General features: G+C 39.1%; 1 protein-coding gene across 1 annotated transcript in view; it reads left to right on the top strand.

Moving 5' to 3' along the window:
• The window catches only part of TP53BP2 (tumor protein p53 binding protein 2), a 46,225-nt gene extending 19,922 nt beyond the window's left edge, over positions 1 to 26,303 (top strand). Inside the window, exons 3-18 of the mRNA XM_032184705.1 lie at positions 3,552 to 3,665; positions 5,565 to 5,644; positions 6,570 to 6,671; positions 9,175 to 9,349; positions 10,723 to 10,904; positions 11,297 to 11,461; positions 11,871 to 12,108; positions 13,756 to 13,884; positions 14,362 to 14,498; positions 15,321 to 15,807; positions 16,186 to 16,967; positions 18,769 to 18,906; positions 19,503 to 19,636; positions 20,598 to 20,764; positions 22,879 to 23,078; positions 25,522 to 26,303. Of these exons, the coding sequence (XP_032040596.1) occupies positions 3,552 to 3,665; positions 5,565 to 5,644; positions 6,570 to 6,671; positions 9,175 to 9,349; positions 10,723 to 10,904; positions 11,297 to 11,461; positions 11,871 to 12,108; positions 13,756 to 13,884; positions 14,362 to 14,498; positions 15,321 to 15,807; positions 16,186 to 16,967; positions 18,769 to 18,906; positions 19,503 to 19,636; positions 20,598 to 20,764; positions 22,879 to 23,078; positions 25,522 to 25,563 (3,272 nt within the window). The 3' untranslated portion in view covers positions 25,564 to 26,303. The remainder of the gene's footprint in view (positions 1 to 3,551; positions 3,666 to 5,564; positions 5,645 to 6,569; positions 6,672 to 9,174; positions 9,350 to 10,722; positions 10,905 to 11,296; positions 11,462 to 11,870; positions 12,109 to 13,755; positions 13,885 to 14,361; positions 14,499 to 15,320; positions 15,808 to 16,185; positions 16,968 to 18,768; positions 18,907 to 19,502; positions 19,637 to 20,597; positions 20,765 to 22,878; positions 23,079 to 25,521) is intronic.
• The last annotated feature ends 131 nt before the right edge of the window (positions 26,304 to 26,434 follow it).

Raw genomic sequence — 26,434 nt, 5'->3', positions numbered from 1 at the left:
TTAGATCCTGGTAGCTGCACAGAGGTGTAGAAAAGATGAATCACTGTCAGGATTTTTAAGTCATGAAAAATTATGTTATTTGATCCAGCTATTTTGAGATGCTTTAAAAAAATTATAAAATAATTAGACGATAAGAATAAAAGTTCCTGTCTCTCTGCTGTTGTCTCAGGCCTATACCTCTTTAAAGAAGTCTTTGGTGAGATGGATAATTTGCATGAGATACTCGAGTCTGGTCTCTTGATTTTTAGTCGTTTCTAGTGCAGATGTAATGTTTTTGATACTTCTAAGTTTTAAAAAATACAATAGATTTTTTTTCCTTCTTAAAAAGACATAAAGAAAAGAAAATATTTTTTTCTGTATAAATGATAGTAAAATAAAACCACAACCCAATGTGGAAAGAGATATTTTAGGAAGGTGGTTTTACTGTATGTCTCTGTCCAGGTCTGTCTAAATCAACGCAGTTTCAAATTCTACAATGGAAGACAAGTAAAATAAAGGTTTAGGTGTACATGTATATATGTGTAGTTTCATACTCTGAAATTATGGTTAGTCTTAGCTCCATGCTCTATTATAGAGCAAAAGTTGTGATGGAAAAGAGTAAATGTCCTCCAAAACCAAAGTATCCCCCAAAACCTCCTTACCAAAGTCGGACTTCTACTGAACTGTGAGCAGTTTCTCACTTTTTTTCCCATACCTGGCTTCTTGACCTGCTTTTGAGGTGCCTGTGAAGGATATGTCAAGGACAGCCTGTTTACAGTTACACAATCAAATTGTCAGCCTCTCTGGTACTTGAGGAGATAGAAGAAAATAGAATGGAATACAGAAACAAAGTGAAGTAGAATTTTTTTTTTTCGGAGATTAGCAAAATTTCTTTTCTTTGCAAAGCCTGTTCTCATTATGTTATTTGGTTATTATTGGTTACTGGCAGTTTATTGTCACAAGACCGAAAAAAAACAAACAATAAAGTATTGTTTGTTTATACAATAAAAATATTGGCACTCCTTTTAGAAATCAAATTACTCCTGTTCCCTTCACTGGTCCTGTCATATTGACTAATTATATACTTCTTTATATGGACACCGGTGCATGTATGTCCAAAATCATATGCCATCAAGACTTGACTACTGGCTGGAGCATATGTGTATTTCTAATAAAAAATGTCCTTTCTTAAACATCTGCGTAACGTTCACCAGCAATCATTTGCAGACTGTATTTTAATTTATATTTTGGATTTATTTTTTTGGAAAAAAAAATGCTCTCAACTTTACCTTATTTTGCTTTAGGTGTCAGCAAAATTCACTGTCTCATTTTGCCAAGATGGTATTGTGGCTTCTATTACACTGAACAAGTTAAACTTAATTTTAAAATAAACATGGCACATGCCAGCCATCCTTATGAGGTAGAAATGGAAGATGTATGCTGAAAAATGAGTGCTTGGACTTCAATTACTAACATTGTTCTGAGGTAGCTTGTCCCTCCCTCCTGATGCATGCTGAGGAATTTTAGCTTCTGTTGTCAGACAGTATTAAACATAGTTTGAAACATTGCTGAAAGTTAGCTTGAGGCACTCAGTTTGCTGAATGAGGGCAAGTTTACTGCTTTCCCTGTCCTCCCAGTTTTGCTTGAAATTTGATGAGTATCAGCAAGCTTTCTTGATCTTTCTATTATCATCAGAATTCTGTTAGATGACTATCTTGACCACAGAAAGCAGCCAAAAGTGTGTCTCTATATGTAAAGGCTTTTGTCTTTTATTTTTGTTGTTGTTGTTTTGTTTCCCCTCCAAAGGGGCAGGGTATAAAAACTGAGGTTTGATAATTTCTTTTCTTCTTGAACTTTTCAAATGTAGTTTTGTTTGGTATTTGGAAATATCATTGACCTTCCTTTGAAGTCACTGAGTGGTATTGACAGAATCCTTGGGTAAAGGGCATCTCCCTTGATGATAGAGTTTCAGTTGAAGTATTGCCTAGCTGCTAGAAAGCTATCTCATAAGCCTGTTGTATATTCTTTAAGATGGAAATCTGACAGTCACACTGTTTTTTGTTTTTTTTTTTTTTTTTCTTCTCAGAGGGGGGAATTAAGGTTTAGCAGATGAAGAGCTTTTTTAGCTGTCTAGACAAGTAACTGCCAAGAGATTGCTTCTTCTGTAACAGTGACCTACTTGCTTATTCTGTAAAGCTAATCTCTTTTGACAGTGACTCCAGAAATTTTCCTTCCTAGATTGCTTGAGCACAGCTGCAGCACTTTTATTTCATTTAAAGAAACCCTTTTATGTTGAAAAAAGCTCTTCACATGCTGCAAACGTGTTAGTAGCTCCTCTTCTTATGAAAGTGAAAATATTTATTCTTAACACGAACAATTTTGTCCGTGAAATGATTATTCTTTATTAAGGTAGATGCTTTGAAAGGCTCTCTACTGAATATGAATGAACTCTACTCTGATTTCTTCTTTTTCTTATTCCCTTGCCTAAGTAATGAAAGGAAATATCCAACAAAACCGTTGTCAGAACAAATGGAACTAGTGGTATTTAATTTCAGTCTTTGTCTGCTTGCCTTGTTTCTCTGAATGTCTCTTGTCCATCTGGTACCCCATGCAAATGGATCTAACCTGATCACGAGCCTCTCAGATACTGACAATATCCTGACTACGTAAAGTTGACCTCTATAACATATTAGTCAACTGCATAGCTGCAATCACTTTTAAAATAGGCATAAAAACATATGTTAAAATGTTTAGAAGAACAAAAGCAATTGCCTTTATGTAAATATCTGAAGGACAATAAGTAATTTAATTATATCCTGCCTGTGAATGCTCAGCTATGAAGTGTGTAAAAATTGAAAGAACAGTGATACAGAAAAGGAGTGTCAGTAAATGAAGGCCATTGGCTTAGGCTCCCATTGGATTTTTGTGATATTGAAAGGCAAAGAGTAAAGCTTAAAAATTAAGGTGGGACTGAATCCTGAACTTGGGAACAAGAGCAAGAAAAGCAATTCAGTGGAACTCATGCATGTAACTTTAAGATACTTTATCTCAACTGTCTGAAAAGAATAGCTGGTTCTTACCTGAGTCACTGTGTTGTCTCACAAAGCAAATTGGCACCTGTAGGAATTGGGGTGAAGAGCCCTTGAAGAGGAATGATGGAGCAGTAAGTTTGAGGTACCACAAAAGTAGGGCAACAGGTCCACCAGTTTTACTCCTGTGGTGGTGAGTGGGTACAGTGATTTGCAAATACGAAACTAAGGCACTTGAGCCAATAGCTCTAAATTGCCTGTTTGTGTTCCCTTGGGCTGCAATGGTGCATCAGCTTTTCCTTCCTTTAGACTTCTAAAGGGCTCTATCTACTTTTCAAAAGTGTTGGTTCACCTTCAGAAGCAAGGGTGTGGTGCAGAGCCAAAGAAAAGTTAGAAATGCCTTGGATGAGGGCAAGGGTTAGGACCACACTGAACCTCAGTAATAACAGTGCTGGAATGAAAGATGATGGGCAGATATTTTTGTTTTGTTACATGCCCTAGCTACATAGGGATGCAATAGTAAGCTGGCTTTTTATCTTTCAGAACGTCCTATAGCCGATAATGAACGGATGCTGGATATTTTGCAGCGCTTTGGGATGCAGAGAAGTGAGGTTCGTTTCTTTCTTCGACATGAGCGCTCTCCCTGCTGGGAATCAGGTATGTGTTGGTCTCAGCTGGTTCATTTGCTGAAGTAAAATTTCATTTCATTCCTCAAGGTTAAGGGAACACCATGAATATATTTTATGTTGGTGTCGCAACCCTTTCTGGTGTAACCTTTATTTTCTTATGAATAGGGAATGCTAGTAACAGAAAACTGCTCTTACTGTTTGCTCTCCTTTGGGTTCTTAGTCATTTTTGGTAAAGACTTCATCCTCCCTTGCCTGGTCTAGGCAATGTTATATATGAATGGAGAAGTTAGTAGCTTTTCTAGAGCTCAGAATTACCATAGCATCCAAAGGTATACTGTATTTAAATGTATTAGAGACATACTGTGTTTAAATGTATTAGCCAGAGTTAAATATCTAGAGGTCTGTGATTAATCTCCTAAAAAAATGGAAATCTCTGCTGTTTAATTTAGTGACTACATTGTTTTCTGGTAATGTCATTTATTATGTGAGCTTAGTGTGTTTCACCTGGATAATATTTTACAGGGGGGATAAACTTAGCATAGTTATCAAAAAGTAGAGTTCTTTGGTGTTTCTCCCACAATCAAAACATTTGTATTAGTTTCAGGAATATAATTAAGCAAAATAGTTAGTCTCCAAGTTCTCTACAAACGTAATAACACTGCATTGTAAATCTTAAGTTTGAATCCTATAAAAAATAAGACATTTTGCTTTTCAAGGTTTTCCATATATCCCACATTAATCTATTCAGTAGAAGAATCCTTAAGACATTTACCTTTAAATCAATCTGTTGGGTTCTTCCTCCTCCACTTTTCCTTTTGGTCTTCAGTAATCTTCCCATGTTTCAGAAACATTTTATTTGTGTTAAGTGGCATTGTACCCAGCGTATTTTAAAATAGCTGAACATATCTTTGTTTGAAATGTGTAATGACGATGGAATGAGTTCATTAAAAGTTAAAGCTATGCCACTTCCATATAGTAGACATGCTATGGCACAGTTTAGTTGTCAGGTTTTATTTTGTTTCAAGCTCAATGTGCTTAGTACTCTTAATATAAGTATTATACGCATTTTATTGTCCATAAGATAGCTAAGCACTATGTTTGAGGGGGACCAAATGAATAGTTAGGAGCTCTGCTGTACTTATTAGTCTTGCAGGGATTTGCTCAGCTAGGCAAAAAGCTAACAGAAGATGGCTTCATCCTGTAGTGCATGTATGTCCTACAGGGAAATTAGTGAGCTTAGTTTTAGGCATCTAAGCACGATTTGTATGTGATTTGATGGAAGCATTTAAGTTGGATTCTAGTTAAGTAGCATCTCTCCTGTCAGAATGACTGTCACAATGAAAACATTTTGTGATATTAAACTTTACACTATGTGCAAATAATTAACTACAGATTAAATGGTGCATATTTCATGTTATGTGACTGGTAACTGTTGTTCATGTTATTTTGTGAGACAGTTTAAAAAAAGAAACCAACACAACACCTGAACATCTAGATGCTTGGTTTTAAGACACTGGTCCAAATGCATCTCTCTGAATTAGCCATTTGCAATGTCATTTGCAGAAGGCAACCCAGTTTTGTGACAATGCTTTTCTAATGCAGACTTAGGAGGGGCCAGCTGCTTGTTGATCACAAGAGAAATATTGAAATAGCCTACCTTTGGTTAAGCTGTTCTTGTTTGTCTGTTTTTGAACAGCTTTATGGTTTAAAATAAATGTCAACATTGAACAGCAGCCCCTTCATAAAATATCTTGTGTTATCATTTAAACTTGTCTTAGAGATAAGAACATGGGAAGAATAGTTCAGATTATAAACAAAGAATTATTGAGCCTTTTCTCCTTTTTTTTATATTTGAATGCTATGTTTAAAAGGATAAAAAAAATTCCAAAATGTCTTACTGTTTATGTTATCCTGAATTTCTATCTAGGGACTGGGCAGAGGTCTCAAGATCCATCCCTAAAAAGAAATGGTGTGAAAGTGCCTGGTGATCGAAGAATGGAGAATGGAGTAAGTGCTTGATGTAATGGACAGCACAGCAAAAACAGAGGCTTCCCTTCCTTTAAGATACTTGTGCAAACCCTACCCTGGAAACTAAGAGACGATTTCTAATGACTGCTCTAAAATAGACATGAAGCCTCTAACAGCTATCACCCTTGTTTTCAGTTCTTAAGATCTCTCTGAGATCTGTTAGCTGCCAGATATGTGTTTGTATGAGTGATCTTAGAGCAGCAAATTCAGCACCACTTTCCCTCCTCTACTCCCATTCACATTTCTCTTCTTCAATTCACTGATTCTGTCCACATTCAGTTTGGTGTCAGAGAAATGGCCTGACATAGTTCAAGGTTTCAATTTGAAACCAGTTAGTGTCTTAGTGTCTGTCATTTGTTCTTGCTCTAGAAGATACAATTATGGCTATGTGATAGAATCTAGATTAAAAAAAGACATGAACAGATGACTAATGTAATAGTACTACCTTTGATTTCCCCACGTCCCCCATCCCCAATTTAAATTTTCCAGTTTCTTCAACTTAAGTAGAAGTGCTTTGAATTGTAATGGTGTACCTGTAACCACCAATCCATCCTGCCATGGGCTGATCATTCTGGGCTCAGTCAGTCAAAGCTGAGTCATGCTGAGCTTAATTATAAATGGCTCTGAAACGCCACTTTAAAACGCTGCTGGTATTTTGCTGGAAATGTTATTTTTCCAAGAATGTTAGGTTACGTGTGTTGCTGGATTGAGGCACACATCTGTAAAGGCTTAAAAGTTGTTATTTCTTTAAAGTAGAAATATGCCATTTCTTTATAATTATTCTATCGAATACTTGGTTGTTACTATTTTTAAAGACTTTAAACATAGTTTTCTGCAGTAGCTCCATTGAATTGCATGCTAGCCCAATTTGAGATTCTAGAATGCTCTGGATTTTCATTGACAGATCAGCGCTCCAAGGATGGATATGACACTGGCTGAACTTCAGGAAATGGCATCACGTCAGCAGCAACAAATTGAGGCTCAACAGCAAATGCTGGCTAACAAGGTGAGTTTGGAATAAGATTGTTTACAGCCAAGAACAAAGGCAGTAGGACTTGTATGAGGTAGAGGGAGGGTTAGAGATTTGTGTGTTGTTTTTTTTTCCCACCTCTTTTAAACAGGTGTCTCCATTTCTTTGGCTCCCACTTTTTAAATTTGAAAGTCAATCTGTACAAATATCCCATAGTAAAAGATTAAAATAATACCAGTGATTGAAGTGACCCAATAGCTTACTAAAATGATGGAGCGTATAGCATTAATATTGCCATTCATCCTGGCGCCTCTGCCAGCCCTGTTTGTTCAGTGTGGTGACCAGCCATTCACCAGCTTGATCACTGAACAATGCTTTTGTTTCTGGGTATAATGCTGTCCTGTAATGAGATCTCGCTTTTTACTGATAGAGTTCAGTGTGCCTGGTTTCCTGGGGCAACTGTCTGGAAAAGATGGTGTGCATGTGATAGAAATAACTAGGACAGTGATTTATAAAATGCTTGCTGAACAATAACAGAAAAGCTAATGATGGCACACGGGTGCCATTGCTCCTGAATTGTTTAGGGAAAAAAATATTTTGAACATATCTGCAGAATGGTAGCATGGATTTTGTATTTGGCTTTAGCATTTTTGCTGCACACTACTCTTGAAAATACCACTGTCAGTGCTGCTGTTGGCAGAGAATCTTTACACGCAAGCCCATCCTAAGGAACGTTTAACTATCTGGGTAGATGAGTTCCCAGGCCCTTCAGAATGTGCTTTGGTGGCAAAGAAGGCTGCTGGGGCTCCTGTCTCACTCCTTTTCCTCTCTTGGAAGCCCTGTCTCTCTTGGCTGATTCACTCAGGTGATGGTAATAGAACGTGGTCTTTGTAAGATAGCTCTGAAAGTAAGATAATCTTTGTAAGATAGCTCTGAGGTCTCTGTAATAACTCTGAAATTGTAGTCACTGTATATATAGAACCAGAAATACAAACGTTTTATATGCTTGGTGTAAAAGAAGTCATACAAGACAAAAAAAAAAAAAATAATAAAAAAAAAATAGTTAAGAGCTTGAGTATGATGGATGGCCACCCATCAGGTAGGTGTCTGTTGCCTGTGGTTGGTAGCAAGCGGAGTGGCCTTATGGTTGTCCCACTGGAGAATTCTTCATTAATTTTTCATTCTTTTGTTCTAAAGGGAGGCTTTCCATTGCCACTTTCCTGCCTTCTGAAATCAGATGCAGTATTAAAAATAGATTCAGAAGGAAAAAGACACTTTCCTTTTAGACGTGGGCTGTAATATATATTTTTTTGACTCTTTTTCCTGTATGGGAAAATATAGTGTATACTGTATAAAGTGCAGATACTGCAGGTGCTGCCTGGTTTTCTCTGGAAAGCAAGCTTGCTTTTCTTTCTTTTTTAATCAAAATGCACAAGAACCCATGTTTCTAAATATGACTAGTATGTGTTTTGTTTTCTTTTTTTTCCCCCCACCAATTAGTTTTTATATTTTCTTTTGGAGGAAATGTTCTAATGTTAGTAGCCGCTGAAAGTTGTGGCTGTTGGTCTTTGGCTGGATGCTTGGGAAAGTCTTAGTAGTTCTCCTACTATTGGAATAACCTATAATCTCCAGAACTGACAGTCATACCTATCAGCCAGTAACTTAAAATACTGCTAGTACTTACAGGATCATCTACAGGTGATCTAGTGGTTTCTTTTAGCTCTGAACTATAGACTTCTATATATATGGAGACTAATAGTGCACCACCCTACTCGTACACTCTTGGAGAGAAGAATCCTCTCCATTGAGATGATGTCTGTTGTGTAAGTGGGGCTAGGTCACTATAAAGGTTTTCCTATGTCTTGAATTCTGTTTTGTGATGTTGGTGATTATTACCTGGAAATGGTAAAATTTCAGAGCTTTGCTGTGCAGTCATTCCCCAGCTCAAGGAAGTTCTAACTGAACTGGAAAAAGTAGAAAGAGTGAGACAAGTGATCAATAATTTATGGAATACCTTATATATATACAATATCTAAATGACTATAGGTCATGTTGGAAACTACTGAAATGTAGCATATGATAGAGAAGCGTAACTTACAGCATGGAGAAGGTAGAGAGGAAATAACCACTAGTTCTGGCAACTGAAGAAAAAGTGGTGATTAAATGAAACTCGAAAGCATCATGGAACGTAAATGCTATTTTTTTTTTTCTTAGCTTAAAAGGATTTGAGCAATGTCATGGAAGAAAAATGTACTAAGGGCTGTTAGACATGGCTTTGTTTCAGGAGGCTCTCGCATTACTGAATGGTGGTTCCTGGAGGATGGTATTGGGGCACATGTATGGGGTATCAGGAGGTGCTTGCCCTGTTCTCACAGGCTCTCCTTGTCACTCTGGGAAGTCAGGATACTGGGCTGTAGCAACTGATGATCTGAGCTGCAATGGCAATTGTATACAAGTTTTGACACTGTTGCTGTCAATACCTTACCACAATTTCTTTTTAAAAATAAGTAAGTAAATAAATTCCTTATCTCGTCTATAGGAACAGCGTCTGAAATTCCTCAAACAGCAAGATCAGCGACAGCAACAGCAAGCTGCTGAACAGGAAAAACTTAAGCGATTAAAGGAAATTGCTGAGAATCAGGAAGCCAAACTTAAGAAAGTGAGAGCACTGAAAGGGCACGTGGAGCAAAAAAGACTCAGCAATGGAAAGTTAGGTGAGTTGGAGAAAGTAGGCTGTGATTTTTCATGGAGCATGGCTCTTGGAAGTCTAAAATCTGTGGTGATTTCAGTGATTTAGATGAGGTATTTGCAGTATTCCAAGAAAAATTAATCTTTGTTTTCACATCTCACATTTAGCAAGAGCACTCCTGAATGACCAAGAACAAAAAGTGTTCTCTTATCATATTTCAAAATATCCCATAAGTGCATTTCTAGCCTGTTTTGAGCCTAGTGTTTCTGCTCTTTAATTTCAGTGTAGGTTGTTTCCTTACTTGAATACGTTTGTGTACCACAGTAACTTTTTCCACTCTTTATGTTAAAACTACACATATATTTAGACTGCTATTTTCTTCTTGGCCTGAAAAAAAAAAGATGTGATTGGCATGTTACCTGTGTTGCCTCTTACGCAGGAGGTAACTTAATGACCAAAGTGGCTGTGTATTTTCTTTTCAGTTACAAAAATTAGACTGGTGTCTGTCTTTCTACAGTACTAGTTGGGTGATTGCAGTTCAGCAAGTTGATGCAGTATTAAATATTTTATTTCAGACTTCATGTCAACATACGTTCTTTTGCCTCTCTTTTCTTCCTACCTCTGTGTCTGTGTCATACAGAACTTGACATTTTCATGTGCACTGAAATGAAAATATACTGCTTTATTAGAATAAAAAGATAAAAATGGTGTAGTGCTTTCCAGATAAAAACAAAAGATTTTCTGTGGGGAGAATGCATTATCTGTTTGATATTTATCTTGTTCGATACAACTCAGTTTGAAGGAAGAGCACCACATTGTAACACAAAAGACACGAGCTGAGATCTGAGAGCATGTGTGATCATGCTTCCCTGCACCATCCCAGAAGGTCTGGTCTTGGCACTTGCTTGAACAGCTACTGCTTTGGGTTTTGTTCTGAGATACAACAGTTTTGGACAGTAAGAACAGCTGATGACAGCTGTGTGTAGTAAACTCTAAAAAGGCTTTGTTTAATGTAACAGCTTGAGTGTTTTATCATTATGTCATTTGTCTTCCCTATGACTGAAATTCAGAGTTATAAGCATCATATATATGCCTTGTGGCTGAGTGAATGTCCTCTTGTGGAATCTGAGCGTTACATAAATTTTAGCAACACCCCCCCAATGAGTACTTTAAGTAGCTGGGATTTCCATAATCTCACTACCAAGTTTGCACGTGCAGCTCCCGCAAGGAAGAGCTGGTTTGCCAGAGGCCCTGGGCTTGCAGCAGCCGGCCACAGCCTTTGTGCCGCGCTGCTCCAGGGGACAGCAGGGCGCTCTCTGCCCCCGCCGTGCTGCTTGGGAAGCAGCCCACGCTCAGCTGTTTCTCAGGGCGACTATTGTGCTCTCTCGCCCTCTTCAGTGGAGGAGATTGAACAGATGAACAGCCTGTTCCAGCAAAAGCAGCGTGAGCTAGTGCTGGCCGTGTCAAAGGTAGAGGAACTCACCAGGCAGCTGGAGATGCTGAAGAACGGCCGGATTGATGGCTACCACGACAACCAGTCAGCCGTAGCCGAGCTCGACCGCCTGTACAAGGAGCTGCAGGTAACACAGGGCTTGTGGGTGACCCACAGCTTGAAGGGTGGAAAGTTGGTTAGGTCGCTTCTTGCCTTGCTGGGAAGAGATCCCAACGCTCTCACTCTGGGCAGAGCTGTGCAGTCGCCCAGGTGCTGCAGATGGAGGACTGGAGGCACTGTGCTCGAGGCAGGCAGGGGATGGGGTTTTCAGTCTGCACCTCCTCCCTGAGCACAGCTTGGAGACTACCCAGCATTTTCTCAGGGGATTATAATCTCAGGAGTTTGCAAGCAAGGCTTGACTTTTTAGAAGGGTTTTCCCTTTGTAGCTGTTTCCTGTCCTTCATCCTGAAAGTTAATTTAGTTAATTTGTTTTGGTTTTGTTGTCCTCTCCCCACCCCCCTCCACCATGAATTTATTCAGCTGAGGAACAAACTGAACCAGGAGCAGAATGCCAAGCTGCAGCAACAGAGGGAGTGTTTGAACAAGCGCAACTCAGAGGTGGCAGTCATGGATAAGCGTGTTAATGAGCTGCGGGAGCGCCTCTGGAAGAAAAAGGCAGCTCTGCAACAGAAAGAGAATGTACCAGTAAGTGCTGGATGTTTTAATTAAAAATATGTATGTATTATTTGTGGCACATATGGACTGAAGTAACAACTTGCTTGTGGGGAGGGCTGTTCAGATGCTAGAATTGTGATTTTTATCTGTTTGTGGTGGAACTCTTGTATTATTAAAGTACTTTTCATGGTACATTGATGTTAACCTACTTACTGTTTACAGACAAGTCTTTTTATGCTGTCATGGAATCTTTTTTGTTGTTGTTATTACTGCATCATATTTATATCTGTTAAAGTTTTAAAAAAAAGCTTCATTTTTTATACTGGAATATATTTTTTCACTTCCTTTATCCTTTTTGACTTCTAGCTCTAACTTTCTGATGCATGGAAGCTGCAGCATAATTTTGTTTTTTTTTTTTTTTTCCCTTAAATGTTTTAAGGTTTCTTCAGATGGGAACTTACCCCAGCCAGTGGCTTCTGCTCCAAGTCGAGTGGCAGCAGTTGGTCCTTACATCCAGTCCTCTACTATGCCACGTATTGCTTCCAGACCTGAACTTCTGGTGAAGCCAGCGTTTTCAGATGGGACACAAACTTTGCAGGCACCTGATGGTCCTCTAAAAACACAAACTCTGCCAAACATGCGAGCTGGGAGCAGTTCACAAGCTAAAGCTCTTGCAGGTAATAGCTTGAAATTAAGATTTCTTCTCCAGAACTATTTCATTTTCTTCTAATTTACCAGCCCTGATTTTTTTTTCTTTTAAAACAAAATACTATTTTATGTGGAAGTCTTCTTGCAATTTGCCTGATCCAGTGAATATATTTTATAAACACTGAGGCTATAGGATTCAATGCGTTATAAATTAAGTAATTGTCCCAGTGAATAATTAGAGTTGTTATACTGCACAGAACATAGGGGGCTTCTTCTATAAATTAGTGATCCCTTGTGTTTTTCTTACTCTCCTAAAAACTGTACAATAGTGTTTGTTTGACTTTCTAGACAGTCTTACGGCAGACATGATTAACAACTAACAAAGCCAAGTTTTCTGATCATGCATTTTTGAAGTGACATGTAAAAGATTAACGAACGTTGCCTTCTTTATAACATTTCTTGTAGTTGATTGCAGCACAGAAATAGCAATAAGCTTGCTGACATGTTGGTGACACAGGAGTATAGAGAGACATAAATTCAACAAGTGATGTAAGGCTTGGCCTCCGTTGCTTTGAGCATTGATGGAGGTTTACCTGGCTTCTCTATCTACCTCCTGTGAGATAAAGTTCAGCTCAGTGAAAGTCAGAAGAAGCTGGAGAGATGCAGATATCTCTTCTGTGATATCTTTCAGACTTGCTTTTCAACAGGGAGATAGGAGAAACTCAAATCTTCCCAAAAGGAAAAACAGAGGCTGTGCTAGTAGACCAGTTTTGTTCCTTTCTCTCCCTCCCCTCTCTCCAGTGTTAGCAAATGTTTATGAAGTACCAGGTTTCTTTTGCTCTGCTGGAGGATGGGGAACAATTTTGTTTTATCTAGGTTTAGATTGTAAAACTACTGGAATGGATTTTAGCTCTGGTCCAAGCAGTATAGAGGTTTCTTGGCCTCTTTTCTCAAGTGACAAGTGACAGGATGTGAGGAAATAGCATCAAGTTGCATCGCAGCAGGTTTAGATTGAATGTCAGGAAGAATTTCTTCATGGTAAGGGAGATTAGGCATTGGAATGGGCTGCCCATGGAAGTGGTGAAGTCGCCATCCCTAGAGGTGTTTGAGATGTGTATTTGTGGTGCTCAGGGACATGATTTAGTGGTGGATTTGGCAAGTTAGGTGAATGTTTGGTCTTGGTGGTCTTGAGTCTTTTCCAACCTGAATGATTCTCTGAAATGAACTGTACCTTAAGTGATAGGTTTTGTAGCAGTTAACCTGGGCGTGATACTTGTATACTGTCTAGACCTGAGTACTACCAAAAAAAACCACACAAACAAAACAAAATCCTGTAATTAATAAGTCAACAAAGCAGTATCTTAGCATAACCTGATAGAATGGCTTGGGTTGAATGAGACCTTGAAGATCTCACCTAGTTCCAACACCCCTGCCATGGGCAGGGACACCTCCCACTAAATCAGGTTGCCCAAAGCCCCATCCAGCCTAGCCTTGAGCACTTCCATGGATGGGGCATCCACAGCTTCTCTGGGCAACCTGTGCCAGTGCTTCACTGGCTTCTGAGTGAAAAATTTCCTCCTAGCCTCTAATCTAAACCCCTCTTTTAGTTTAAAACCCTTCCCCCTTGTCCTGTCATTATCTGACTGAGCAAACCTGTTTCATTTGTTCTCTCCTAGGTTCTGTGGTCCCCAGTTCAAAACCTTCCCTGTCTGCTGCTGACTGGAATAGCTTAAATGCAGACAATCATGTTACTCAAGGATCAGCCTTAACTTCAGGAAAAGGAATTGTGGCTGGTGAAGGTCAAGGTATGCTCTTATGTGCTTGGCTAAAATAAAATATGAACAACCAAGTTAATGACATCTGTTTTTCCTAAATGCCTCAGTAAAAAGTAAAATTAATTTGAGAGCACAAAAAAGTCACAGAATTTCTAGGTTGGAAGAGACCTCAAGATCATTGAGTCCAACCTCTGACCTAACGCTAACAGTCCCCACTAAACCATATCCTTAAGCTCTACAAGTCAAATACTATTGCAATGCAAACTGTAGTGTGGTGTTGCAGGGATTTTTTTTTAATACCTTATTTGAGGTGGTGAAGTAGATACTAATGCCTTCAAAACTGCTACAGTTCAATTTGCAAGACAGAGCATTTGGTATGCCCTTGGGTCCTTAGCACAGGGCAACAAGCATCCCTTATGAACGCAGTCTTGATTTTTGCACAGAACAGGATTCTAATTCTTATAATTGTGTTATCATTTAAATAAAATCTTCCTCCCTCTCTAACAGCTGAAGGAGAAGCTTTCTTGCGAGACAAAGAGAAGAAAGTGCGGCCGTTTTCAATGTTTGATTCTGTGGATCAGTCTGCTGGGCTGGGCTCACTGAGGAAGAACCAGAGCAGCGAAGATCTCTTGCGAGAAGCACAGGTATGCAGGGAACACAAGCTACTGCTCAGCTCTGAGCTTTGCTGGGTTTTTCTGTATTTCATCTGATAGAGATTACTACATAGCTTTACAAATACTGCTATCAGGAAGCTCTTTGAAAAGTAACTAGGTCTTCTTTTAAAAGACTACTTCTAAGGAACAATGTATTTTAGGCTTTTAATGTCAGCCAGTAACTCAGTCTTTCCCTACAGTTACTGTGATGAAAATCTATAATTTGATCACATAAAAAAAAAAAGCTGTGTTACTTGTGCTAGTGTGTGTGCAAATATTTTTTCCAAAGATTTTATGTACAGAGGCATTTGTATGAGGCCTTTTTAATCAGTTATGTACTGTTTAATTCAGCAGAGTCCTTCAGATGTTTGATTGCAGGAAGATTTCCCCCCTAAATCTTGACTCAAGGGTGTGATTTGATTGCGTAGGGGTGAAGTTAACATGGGAGAACTGGGGATGTCGGGTGCTCCATTGTAGAGCAAGCTTCTTGCCTACAGATTGTTGTCTACCTCTGCTTTTAGAGAAGTTAGTGTGCCCAGTCATCGTTTGATGTTCTAAGCATGGCTGCTACAGGAGAACAGGTTCCAAAGTATAAATAACTGTGATAACTATGATGAAATGTTTTGAGAAGCCTCTTTGATTCCCAGGAGGTTGTAAACAGTTTTGCAGAAATAGTACAAGTGCTAGATACCATGTCGTTCTTTGGGGATCTTTGGTCCTTTCTGGTAGATTTCTTAAAACAAGTGTTTTTTTTTTCTTTTCTTTTTTTTTTTTTTCCCAGTTTAATCTTAACTAACTTCTTTCTTCTTTCAGACAGCCAATAAAAATGTAACAAAGGTACCGCCACCTGTTCCTACTAAACCAAAACAGATAAACTTGCCTTATTTTGGTCAAGCCAGTCATCTGCAACTTTCTGATACTAAGCTGGATGGAAACCCACAGAAGCTGCCTTTGGCTGCCGTAACTATGGGGAACAAACAAAAACCAGCGGCACAGCAGCCCTCTCATCCTTCCCAGCAGATACAGCAAAGAATTTCTGTACCACTCGTAGGTCCTTCTAGCCAGGAACAAATCCTTCCCTCCTCCAAACAGGAAAGTCCTCCAGCAGCAGCTGTGAGACCTTTCACCCCTCAGCCATCCAAAGAGACCTCACTGCCACCGTTTCGAAAGCCGCAAACTGTGGCTGCAAGTTCAATTTATAGCATGTACACACAACAGCAGACTCCTGGAAAGAACTTCCAGCAGGCAGTGCAAAGTGCTTTGACAAGAGCACAGACCAGAGGACCACACTTCCCAAGTGGTAAGCCTGTAGTTCTCTACCTCTCTTCTGTCTTCATAAGCCTCAGAGAGAGATACTTTCCACCTGATCTGTGGGTACAAAGCTGTTCTTGGGGGAATTAAGCAGGTTAGTGCAGCTGTAAGAATCTTAGGTGGATCTTGTCTGTTGTATGTAAGCATTAACAAGGAGCGCAGAGCATCTGTAGTGTGTTTGCAAGTTAATTAAGTACTAACAGTAAACCTTGTTAATGGTTTAGTTCTGTTTGGTTGATTCTACTGTTGTGCTTCTCTGCCTTAGGTACGTGAATCAGGTTGTGTGTTCTTGTTATATTCGTTGATCTGATACAGTTGTTTTTTGTTTTGTTTTGTTTTTTCTACCCCTCTCTGAACTGCTCTCTAGTGTATGGAAAGCCTGTGATGGCAGGAGCTGGTGTGCAGAATCAGCTGCCGCTGTCGGAGAATGTCTACTCAAACCTCCAAGGCAAGCCAGGCAGCCCAGAGCCCGAGACAGAAACGACGACGTCTGCTCATGAGAATCATGAAACTGAGCGAATACCCCGTCCCCTTAGCCCAACCAAACTGCTGCCTTTCCTGTCCAACCCATACCGCAACCAGAGCGATGCTGATTTGGAAGCACTACGGAAAAAGCTTTCCAACGCACCCAGACCACTGAAGAAACGTAGCTCCATCACCGAGCCAGAAGGACCTAATGGCCCAAACATTCAGAAGCTGTTGTATCAGAGGACAACTCTGGCTGCTATGGAGACTATCTCAGCTCCATCACATCCCTCCAAACAGATGGCATCAGCTGTCAGTCCTGAAAGCCCAGTGGAAATCCCAAACCCCTATGCAAGTACGGAATCAGAGAAAGAAATGGTTTCTTCAATGCCAGAACCAGCAATTGCTGAGGAAGCAGAAAACACACCAGTGGATGAGAGCGAAGCTGTTCTTCCCTCCTCAGCTTTGGAGACGGTACCTGAGGCAGTTTCAGATGTTGATGAACCCACACAGCCAAAAACAGAAGAACCAAGCCTGGAGGCTTCACTGCCACTGGAAGTATACATAGAGGAGTATCCTCCGTACCCACCACCCCCATATCCGTCAGGGGAACCAGAGAGTTTGGGAGAGGACTCATTCAATATGCGGCCTCCTGAAGTTACTGGACAGTTTTCCTTGCCTCCTGTGAGTATTAGCTAACCTACAACTTCAGTGCTCTGTAAGTCAGCTCAAGCTTTGCCATATATCCTGGGTCTATTGCAGAGATGAAGCGTATGTGGGAGAACAGGTCCACAAACAGGCTGGAAGTCTCTCTTTGGGTGTCTGCTATGTCTGTGTGATACTTGTTATCTCCAAAATGAATGCCACTAATGAAAAGCTCTGACTCTAAAGTGAATGACATGATGAAAAGTTTAAAACGAAATTTTATGTGCAAGCTCTTCTGGGCTGTAAAAAGCATCCCGTATAGAAGTTTACCTATTATACCAAGTCCAAACTTTCTTTTTTTTTTTTTGAGCCATACAGATTTCAGAGTGTTTCCCTCTATTGCTGGGATGGAAATTAATTATCTTAATCCTGGATTGCACTTGTTTATTTGAAAGTGCATTCCTTGAAAAGTATGGGGAAACTGACTTATTTAGTTTCTGCTCAAGTAGCTCTTTGTAGACATCAGCTGCTTGCACTTTCTCAAGTTCAAACTTTTCAAATGTTTTCTGATTATTTTGTGTTTGTTTGGAACTTGAATTTGACACCAATTAATTCTCAGGTTGCATCAAAATGGAGTCCTTTGGGCTAAGTGTAGGTGGCATCTTAGTCTTGTTTGGTTTTGGAGGTTTGTGTATACACGTGTGGTATGGTGTTATCTCACGGTTGTACATCTGAAATGCTTAATGCTTTTGGTTCCTCATAGTTTCTTTAAAACCTATCATGAGTGTAATTTTAATAACCAGGTACATGAAAGTGCTTATACCTCCATCATTTCACTGCAGAGGAGCTGAAAGCTTTAGCATGCTTTTTTAGCCTTAGAATAGTCATTGCAAGTTTTCATGCTTTTAAGACTGTGTCCTTGCTGCCTCTTACAAGGAAACTTGAGTGGTAGATTTCTTAAACTGTAAGAACTCTGTTCTGGTTGGTTTTATAATAATTCTGTGATGATAAGAAAGCAGACCAATTTCTTAATTTCGTATTTAAAGACTTGGGTTGTGCTGACAGGGTCTTTCTTTAAAAAGCCTGTACTTCTGATATGCGTAGAAACCAACAGGCAAAAGAGTAGTTTCTAGGAATCTCTTATAAAACTTAGCTTCACATGTTTGCTTTTGCAAAACATGACTCATTTCTATTCATCTTTGCTCGGACATCTGTTGGAAATTTGCATAGCCTTGTGAATAGTGTTTATTGCTGCTGCACAGCCAGCTGGGGAGAGCGCTGATCTAATGTATGCATATTCTCTATAGGAAAGAGGACAAATTCAGCTATATAGACATAATTTCTTTCCAGTATCATTGGGAGCATCTAAAGCTGTTCTACACTTAGTTCTACATTCTTTCCCTAACCATTTTCCCTGTTTTTGTTCCTGTTAACCTCTGCTAAGCTTTGCAGAAGGTTAGGAACTAAGCATCCGTGCTTAAGGAAAAAGTGTACTTTGTAGAGCCTTTCAAGTTTTTTGGTTTGTGTAACATACCTGAGTGTTAATGCTAAAATAATTTGAATACAAAAAATATGCATCGTTTTCCTGACCATCAGGTATTTGAGAATTTTATGATATTGATGACTTCAAAGTCTTTGCCTGGAGATGAAGGCAGAGATCTTTTTGTAATGTTCGTAACCTTCTCTATTTGTAATGTATTGGGGATGTGGTTAAAAATAGTCTAAATTTCATTAATTTCACTGTCTTAATTGGTTGTTTCTGCTGTCATTCTCACATACACAATTTTGTATTCTTGCTCAACCTGGAAAAAATGTCCTGTAATTGTTACCGTTTTCACAGGGGAAGAGGACAAACTTGCGTAAAACTGGCTCTGAGAGAATCGCGCATGGGATGAGAGTGAAGTTCAACCCCCTTGCATTGCTTCTGGATTCGTCTTTGGAGGGGGAGTTTGATCTTGTGCAGAGAATCATTTATGAGGTACAAATGTTGTCTTATAAGAGAAGGAACAGCAATCCCAGTTCAAACTGGAAAGCAGTAGCTCTTCTGGACTGGGCTGGGAAGCTAAAATAATAATGCACGATGGAGGTCTGCCCTTGAGATGATAAGCAATGACATGGCCATTTGAAGGCTGTTTTTTATATGTGTTAAATCCGAAATGGAAATTTAGCACCAGGACAGTAAATTTGCAGGACAATTTCTTCTTCTCATTTTCTTATGTAGTGTTCTGTCCCCTATCTGTCATGTTATCAAATCATTTGATAAACAAAATTCACATGGGTTTTGCTTAGATAGGCAGGTGTCTGAAATTTGTTATAAATGTTTTTACTAAGTTATCAGGATACTATTTTTCTGAACCATTTTAGCTTCTTGCTATTTAAGGGAGCCTACAAGCTTATACATGAATCTTCTTGTGGGATTGGTTACTGCTGTAGTTTTCTTCCTGTAGCTCAAACACTTAAGAGAATTACGGTTCAAAATCCTATTTCAGAATAGGCCAACTGATTTTTGTACAAGGATATTATTTTATTATAATTTCACCAGAATGCAAATGGTTCCTTTCTCTGGCTGAATAGGTTGAAGATCCCAGCATGCCCAACGATGAAGGGATTACTGCGCTGCACAATGCTGTGTGTGCTGGGCACACAGAGATCGTGAAGTTCCTGGTACAATTCGGTGTGAATGTGAATGCTGCAGACAGCGATGGATGGTAAGGCTTTTAGTGCTTCTTTATGAATCCTGTCTGCAACAGAGCTGCAGCTCGGGGCTACCATAGCTCCCTCTGAAGGTAGTGGTGGTAATAGGTAATAAATAGGTAAATTATACTTATACTTCTTATATGAAAAAAGTATGTGTTTGAGGCCCAGTTTTTAGGAAATAGACATAACAATTTATTTTAAATATTGAAGGCAAATTATGCATAATGAGCCATTTGCTGAAATTCCCAGTGTCCTCTCTGTGTGATAACCATGTAGGCTATGGGCAGTAGTGTACAGCCCCACAAACTTTCCTTAGTTTTCTGTCCAACACTCAAACAACTTAAAAATGAAAGAAAGCAGAAAGCCTACAGCCTACAAGCCAGGCATGTTACTGTTAATGAGTTACAAACATGTCCTAAAGGGTATTAGATAGCTTATCGATTAAAAGGTTATGGCGGTGATTTATTATTATTTTTACCTATAACAAAAGCATCTAAGGCCTGAGACTGAATACAGATGTTTGTTGTTCCTCCACCTCAGCAGTTACTCCAATTACCTGTACTTGTCACCAAGTCAGGTTTTGAAATCATTGTCTAGACTGTAATAGGCTTGATTTCAGGAGGATTTCTGAGTGTGGGGTTTTGGTTTTGTTTGTTTGAAGTTTTTTTTTTTTCTCCTTTCTTGCCCTGGGGAATATTCTTAAAACATTGACGGATTAGAAGAGGATAGAATAACTAGAGATCCATTTGGAAACCCAGCTTTAAGGCTCAGGCAGCTCTTAATAACCCCTGTTACCTGTGAAAAGCAATTGCTCTTGACAATCCTGGTTTAAGTAGTTTGGGTAGGAAGCTTTCAGTGATAGAGTACCAATTGCTGGAGGTCACACATGAGGGTGCTTTGCCCAAGGGAGCCTGTAAACACTGCTATGAGCAATAAAAGTAATTGTGTCATCTTTTTCTTCTTGGCTTGCAGGACCCCATTACACTGTGCAGCATCTTGCAATAATGTGCAGGTGTGCAAGTTCCTGGTGGAGTCGGGTGCAGCTGTATTTGCTATGACCTACAGTGACATGCAGACAGCAGCAGACAAGTGTGAGGAAATGGAGGAAGGCTACACACAATGCTCCCAGTTCTTATACGGTATGTTGATGACAGCTGAGTACTGGAGCTTATCAGGGACTTTGCACTTGTTGGTATGTTTTTGGATGAGAAGTGGTAAGTTGCATATACTTGGGTTGTGTACCCATGCCTAAAATTCCTCTGGGAAAGAGAAGTTTTGGCCATCTTACTGTGACAGAATGAGGCCCACTGAGACGAGCTTCATAACATTGGGCCTGTGAAGAACATCTGAGTAACAACATTCTTCTATTTTAATACAACCTTGAAATGGGTTAAGTATGTGTATCAACAAATGCATTGATATGAGATGATGGTTAGGTGAACTCCAGCATGTAAATATTTTTACATACAAAAAAAAGTGATATAGATCACTTGGTAGGCAGTTTGTATGTGCTGCCTAGTGTCTTTTAAATGAGAAATACTTCCTAAAGTGAACTTTAGAACCAGGAAAAGTATTGCCAAATTTCTGCCTAAACTGAGGATAGTAAACACTGAATTTGATTTTCTGCTGCTTTTCTTTTCTTACATTGAAAAAAATAATCCCATATTAAATGTAGGTTTTATTCAAGAATATAAGGAAACTTCTTTTTATCGGAGAGAGTGAACAAGTATGATGATGAGTCAGTGACGTTTTAGATTACTTTTTTGTGTGTTTTGTATGTAGTTCTTGTGACCTCCTCCCACCTTGTAGCTCACCAGCTACAGTATCATCTGTAGGTAAGAGGTTAGAGTAATAGCAGTGAAAATACCAGCTTTTTGTTTTTGTGTAACAGGAGAAGTCTGAGTTTGTGTAAGCTGCTCAGACAGTATATTTCAAAACAGCCCAAGCTGTTCTCACCTGGCTCGGTGCCAAATATACAGTTTTCCCTATGAAAGGAAGAAGCTTATCTAACTAGCAGCAAAATCTGTGCGTTAAACAAAAATACAGTAATTATGTATCCAGATTCCAATGGGTTCTCATCAATAGTAAATGCCCAAGGAAGGTTATAGGACTAAATTAACAATCATAACAGTTATCCAATATTTTGTACTGGTTTTAACTCTGAAATGAGTTAAGAGATAGTGTCTTTGTGTTCAGTAGGCCTTGAGATACTTCTTTTGTGAATTTTTCTAATTCTCAAATTCAGGTTAAGAGCTCACAAAATGTTGTGGGGACTGATTTAATTTTACATAATTAGCTGGTATTAGCAGAAATGAAGAACTTCAATTGAACAGGTACTTTCTTTATCAGACATTGGTAAAAATCTGTACAAAATGACAGAAAAGGAAATGACAGATTTAGTGATACCATGTACAATGTATTTGCTCCTGTTAATACCAAACAAACAACCACAGGATTCACTGCTTTAAAATGGAATAATTAGCTAAAAGGATTTCATATAACAGTTGATTAAAATACCTTTTTCTATTTTCTGCTTATAAGCTGATGAATGTGTACAGAGTAATTTTTCACCTTTGTTTACAGCTGGAAAATGAGAAAATTCTAAAAAAACATCTGTGCATGTAACTATGAATTATCTTGGTCTAGCAGCAATTTAACAGACTTGTGTTTCTGATGTCAATGTTTAAAAAATCATTGACACAGTGGCAGAAAATAAGAACTGATGAGTTAAGTGTTTGACTTAACCAAAAGCAGGCAGACCTTTCAGGCGTAGGTCTGAGGTGCAACTTGTTTTAAAGTTGAGAAATAAAAGTGACACTGGCAGAAAATGACACCCGAGAAACAAAATGAAAATGGTGGTCAGCATATGCAGGTATTGCTCTTTCTGGCAGAAAGAGATGACTGATGAGCTAAGAGTGCAGACAAGTGTTTCTTGCTCATCACTTACATATAGGAAATGTGAACACCGGCATGAAAATTTTACCTCTTACCAATCAGTGCTCCTCTCATGCTTCCTCCCTGTTTACCTTGTGTTCTCTGAACACGATGTAAGGAAGGAATGTTTGCAGTGTGCAGTGGCAAACTGCAGTACCCCCTGTTCCAGGACTGACTTCCAGTAGCCTGATGACAACAAGGAGCTAAGCGTGATAGATATCGAGGTATTTTTTCCTGAACTGCTGTCCAATAAGAGTACAGCAGTCTTTCCAAGTGTCATGTTTTTATATTGAGCTGTTGTGTTTTTATCATTTTTCAGGAGTCCAGGAGAAAATGGGAATAATGAACAAAGGAGTGATTTATGGACTGTGGGATTACGAGGCTCAGAACGATGATGAGCTCTCCATGAAAGAGGGAGACTGCATGACAATCCTGCGCCGGGAAGATGAAGATGAAATTGAGTGGTGGTGGGCACGGCTGAATGACAAGGAAGGCTACGTTCCCCGCAACCTGCTTGGGGTGAGTGCTTGGCATTTCTGGAATTTTACCTGAACATGATGTGTACATAAGGTTTTGCTGAGTATGCAAAATGGGTTTCCTCACTTTTCAGAAGTTATACATGGGTACAAAGGACCTTCAGAACTGCCACTTGTATTAAGAATGAGTCTTGAGTCCATCCCTGTCTGTATTCAGGGTGCCTCTTGTGCTGGGAGATTTAAAAGAAACGCGCTGCGAAGTTCTATGGTTATCTTTTCTCTAGTGTTGAAAAAGCAACCAGATTGTCAAATACAGATCATAGTCTGGGTTTTGTCCTAAATAATATTTTTACTGTATGTCGAAAGCCTTGAGTAAGTGGCCTTTCATTTCTTCACCCTTTTCTGTGCTACTTTTTTTTTTTTTTTTTTAAATAACAGTGTACAGATAATAGGTATTTGCAGTTATCTCCCCATAGATCTCCTCGTGGTGCTAGAAAACTGCAGTGGATGGACATGCATAAAAATTCCATTAAGATTTTTTTTGACATATCCACTAGCCCTGCTGCAGGAGATGAGAGGTTCTGCTGATGCTAAGGATTAACTACCGTGAATTTCAGCTGATTGATATATGATGGTTGAAGGAGGCTGAACCTCTCTCCTCATGCAGATAATTTGTACTCCTAAGGGCTACTGTATCTAATGCGAAATCAGTTTTCATTTCTGTATCACTTTCAGGTCATGCTTACCCACGATGTACTCTTAAATTTGCCCTAACATAGTAGTACTTCTGCTTAGTTTTCCATGTAAATGTAAACATTTCTAAACTGAGAGCAGTCATCAGCCCTGCATAATCAGGTCAGAAACACAAGCTTTGTCCTTTTTTTTTTTTCTGCCCCAGGGTAAACTGTGCAAATGCAGCTTCTTCATGAACTCACGCACTCAGCCTTTAGTGCAGGTGTGCATGGAGTGCATGAGGCACCCCTGTGCTTCTGTACTGAAAAACACAAGGCAGCAGAGCTCAGATCGGGGATCTTCCTTGCACAACACAACCCCAACAGAACCTTTGGGAGCACTGCCCAAACCCAGTGTTAATTGTTATGTTTCTGTGTCTGTTCAGTTGTTCTACCTCAGTATTTGATGGTTAGTCTCAAATATAACTACTGGACTCTTCATGTTGCACCTGAAATCTAGGAAAAGCTGTTCAGCCTAGAGAAAAACAGTTAGTCATTCATATTCTTATATTAGTCATTATATTCTTATATTAAGCTGTACTTTTATCACAGCACTTTTTATCCTTTTGCAGTTAGGTGCACTGAAGAAAAACAAAGATGAATTAATCTGCCTCTGTACTCTGCCCTTAGTGACTCACTAGCTCCATAAACTATGCAAGAGCTCTAAAACTAAATGCAAATAGGAAAATACTGTCAAAATACTGAATTCTCAATACTAAATGAAATCTTTTGAAGACTATCAGGTGTTACACTACTGTTAACTTACTGACTTCATCTCTGAAGTCAGTCTCTGAACTGGCTAAGTCTTCGCTAGGTGAAGTTGCTGGTCTTCCATTAATCATCAGTAGCTAACTAGGAGAAAGGAGAAAGCTAAATTCTGGTTGTATAGGGAAGAGGGTATCTTTAAGGAGAACTTTACCTGAAAAACAGCAAGATGTAATGTAGACACTTACCACAGCTTAGAGCATGGAGGATGCATCCTTCCTACTTGTATGAAGTTCATCCTTTTATTTTTGTATGCCAGTAACTATGTTTTACAGAGCAGGTATTGTTCCCAAAGCCCTTTGCTGCTGAGATCTAAGAGCTTCCCAAGCACCTGACACTGCTGTGTGCTGTGTCAAGCCATCTTCCATCCATCATCATCCTGCATCTGAAGCAGGGGCAGCCTCCATACCTCTGTGTGCAGCCAGAACATGTAAATGGTACACAGCTTAAGGGCCACAGAGTGGCTGATAGTGATCTACAGCCAGGCAGCAAAGTGAATTCAACTGGCCACCCATTAAAGCATGGCATCTACATTTCCAGGGTCTGTGTGCAGACAGCTGTGTCCAGCTTGCCCAAAGCTAGATCAATAAAAGCTGATACGCACAGAGAGAGAGAAAACAAAACACTTTAATACCTCTCTATTTCCATTTATAGAGCAGGATAAAATCCCATACTTGATTGAACACAAAAGTCTCTTAACTTACAAAGCCACACACTTTTACTAGACCACCCATCTGTGTAGAGAGGAAGGCTCTGAAGTATATGTACTTTTCAGTGCCTTCATTTGTACTGGCAAGGTAAGTATTTCTTTACGCTTGCCCAAGAATGCTGAATTTACTTTTGTTAGTGCTCTGGGTGTTTTTTTTATAAGCATGCTTTTGCTACTAAAGGTTATATTATAGAAGTGTATTGCCGAAGAGAGGTTTTAAAAAAAAAAAAAGTACCCTTTTAAAGCACTAATTTTTTATCTCATTTCTGTTTTACCCTCAGCTGTATCCGAGGATTAAGCCTAGACAAAGAAGCTTGGCATGAAATAGTACAGAAGCCAGATTCTTGAAGTACTAATCATGGATGACTTACAATGAAAAAATTCATTTTGTGTTGGCTCCAGTATCACGAGACTTATTTCAATGACAATGTAATTTGAAAGCTATGAAGAATGTGCTTTGAAAACAAATGAAGGATTGATACATTAGCAAATGGATGAGGGCATTCTACAAGCTGAAATAATGCTTTTACAAGCAAATGAAATTCTTCTGCCTTTGGCCTAAGCAAACCTAATGTTCAAGTACCCACTCTGATTTCTTCAAACATGGCAGAAAAGAATTTCACATTTTTCTGCATTAAATACAAGGATCCTTTCAGTTTACTGTTGGAGGGATCGTCATAAGACAGACAACTAGCTTTGTCCAAATCTATCCTGAGGCTTTTTTCCAGATGGGAGAAATGAAAGTGTACGTGCACAGCACCCAAATGCTTATTGCTGGAAGCAGAACATTTGCTACAGAAGCTAAGATTGAAGTGCATCTGAATAGTGAAAAACGTGACCTATCCATTAAGCAATAACTTTTAAAATACTGTAGTATCTTAGTAATTCTATGTATTCAAAATATTATAACAATGTAGTTTTAGATTCCTCTTTTTACAGAGACTCATGTATTTATTACTTTTTTTACTTTTAAAACTAAATGTAGAAATTTTCTGTAGTCCTTGACAACTTGTTTTTATTTTACCGTGATACCATTAAACTTTTGTCTCCTCTTAAACTTTAACTCTGTGTTTTCCTGTCAAGTTTTTATTAGACTATCTGAAGCTGTTAACAATTTCATGCTGCTGTTCTACATTATGCTAACATTTGACTACTTTCTGTATTAAATTGAACCCCTCCTTTCCCATTCATTAA

The sequence above is a fragment of the Aythya fuligula genome, chromosome 3, assembly GCF_009819795.1.
Source record: "Aythya fuligula isolate bAytFul2 chromosome 3, bAytFul2.pri, whole genome shotgun sequence".
NCBI classification, from domain to species: domain Eukaryota; kingdom Metazoa; phylum Chordata; class Aves; order Anseriformes; family Anatidae; genus Aythya; species Aythya fuligula.
The sequence above is the reverse complement of the archived record's forward strand: the minus strand, read 5'-3'. Positions and strand labels throughout refer to the sequence as shown.